At 40.5% G+C, this 1,990-nt stretch overlaps 1 protein-coding gene across 1 annotated transcript in view; it reads left to right on the forward strand.

Annotated features, from left to right (window-relative positions):
* CHD7 (chromodomain helicase DNA binding protein 7) overlaps nt 1-1,990 on the forward strand; it is an 84,496-nt gene that overhangs the window by 73,996 nt on the left and 8,510 nt on the right. Inside the window, exon 30 of the mRNA XM_007471475.1 lies at nt 16-176. Within this exon, the coding sequence (XP_007471537.1) occupies nt 16-176 (161 nt within the window). The remainder of the gene's footprint in view (nt 1-15; nt 177-1,990) is intronic.

The raw sequence follows: 1,990 nt of genomic DNA on the forward strand, positions 1-1,990 counted from the left end.
TACCTCATTTCTCAGCAGGAACTGTCTCGAGAGGGAAGAATTTTGATGAAGAGAGCAATGCTTCCATGAGCACTGCTAGGGATGAGACCCGAGACGGATTCTACATGGAGGATGGAGATCCGTCCGTAGCTCAGCTCCTTCATGAAAGAACGTTTGCCTTCTCATTTTGGCCTAAGGTTGGTGGGGTTTTGTTGTTGTTGTTGTTTTGGTGACCAAAAAAGAATAGGGTGGAGGAAATCGTTCTAGCTTGATTTTTCAACTAATTTTAAGGTAAACTCTGACACAGTGTTATGAAGATTGTAGATTTTTCTTGTGTTTTTAAAAGAATGCTCTGGGAAAGCCCAAAGAAAAAATTCTGTGGAATAACTTTTTTAATAGGATAGGAAAGGTGCCAGGAAGCAAAGCGAATAAGAAAAAAGAACTGTTCATAAGGATCTTTGCTTCCTTGCGGTTTTTTAGATTGTCTAGTACAGTCTATGGATTATTGTTTCAAAAGACTCACCCATCTGACAAAATAAGATGTGTGAATCTTTTTTAAAAAGAATTTTTTATTGTGGTAAAAAACGCGTACAATGAAATGTACAATCTTGACTGTTGTTAAGTGTGTAGGTTGTTGTAAAAGAGACCCCCAGGACTTTTTTTTATCTTGCAGGACTGAAACTCCTTCCCTGTAGATCAACTCCCCTGCCCCACTGCCCCTAGACAACTACTATTCTACTTCCTGTTTCTGTGAACCTGATTACTTTAGCTTAGATGCGCCTCACATAAGTGGAATCGTACACTACTAGTTCTTTTGTGACTGGTTTACTTCACTTAGTGTAACGTCCTCAAGGTCCATCAGTGTCAAAGCACGTAACAGGGGTTCCTTCTGTTTTAAGGCTGAATAATACTCTATCGTGTGTATATACCACATTTTCTCTATCCATTCATCCATCATTGGGACCTTTGGGTACCTTTCTCCTCTTGGCTTATTATGGTGCTACTGTAAATGTGAATGGACTAATGTCTCTTTGAGACCCTGCTTTCATTTCTTTTGGAAACATACCCATAAGTGGTATTGCTGGATCATGTGATGGTTCTATTTTTAATTTTGGGGGGAACCTCTATACCGTTTGCCATAGCCATTGTACCATTTTGTAAGCCCAACAACAGTGCCCGACGGAACCTGTGTGGACTTTAAAACTGTGTGTTTTGGGTTTTTTTTTTTTAAATCCTGAAGCAGAGCTTTCAGATTTAAGACAACTTCATACATTTGGAACCCCGTAATCTTCTGAACTGGGGAGAGGGTGGGCGTTGACCCATTTGCTCGAATACATTATGAGATAATTCCAAATGTAGTTATCTATAACCCAAAAGCAAAGGAGAAATTACTTTTTTGGCTAACTGGGATAATTTTATAATAAATCCCTATGTAATTTGGGTCTGTTTCTCAGGGTGGAGAGATAATCATCCTAATCACCATAACAGGGCTGTCTGGTTTAAAACAAACAACACAAAAAAGGCTTCCGTCGACTCATTCCCGGGCTGCTCTCCCATAGTATTCATTGTGAAAGAAACAATGTGAAAGTTTTAACTGAAGAGTGTACTATCGGAGACTTTTTTTTTTTTTTCTCCGTGTGCTTCCTTATTTCCCGTTTTGCTAGTCTGCCTTATTGAGTTGAGAAGGCAGCTTCCCAGGTAAGCAGAAAGGTCTATAGTAGCAGGCTTTTAATCTATGGAAACTGGGTCTAAGAGCTGTAATTAGACATTTTTAAAGGACACGCTGCGATGAAACTTGAAGTGATAATAGGTGGGAGATGCAAATTGACGCTCATTAGGTGTTCCTAGGTTGGTGCCCATTCGTAATGCTGAACTTTATTAATAGTGACGCTAATGATGTCCCACTTCCTGGGACAGGCTGCAGTCCAGCCCGGGGACTGAAGCACCAGAGCGTCAAGAGGCTGACTGCAGGCTTCCATTATCACCTGCTGACGTGCACCAACAATCTTTA

Source organism: Lipotes vexillifer, unplaced genomic scaffold (genome assembly GCF_000442215.2).
Source record: "Lipotes vexillifer unplaced genomic scaffold, Lipotes_vexillifer_v1.1 scaffold165, whole genome shotgun sequence".
NCBI lineage: Eukaryota > Metazoa > Chordata > Mammalia > Artiodactyla > Lipotidae > Lipotes > Lipotes vexillifer.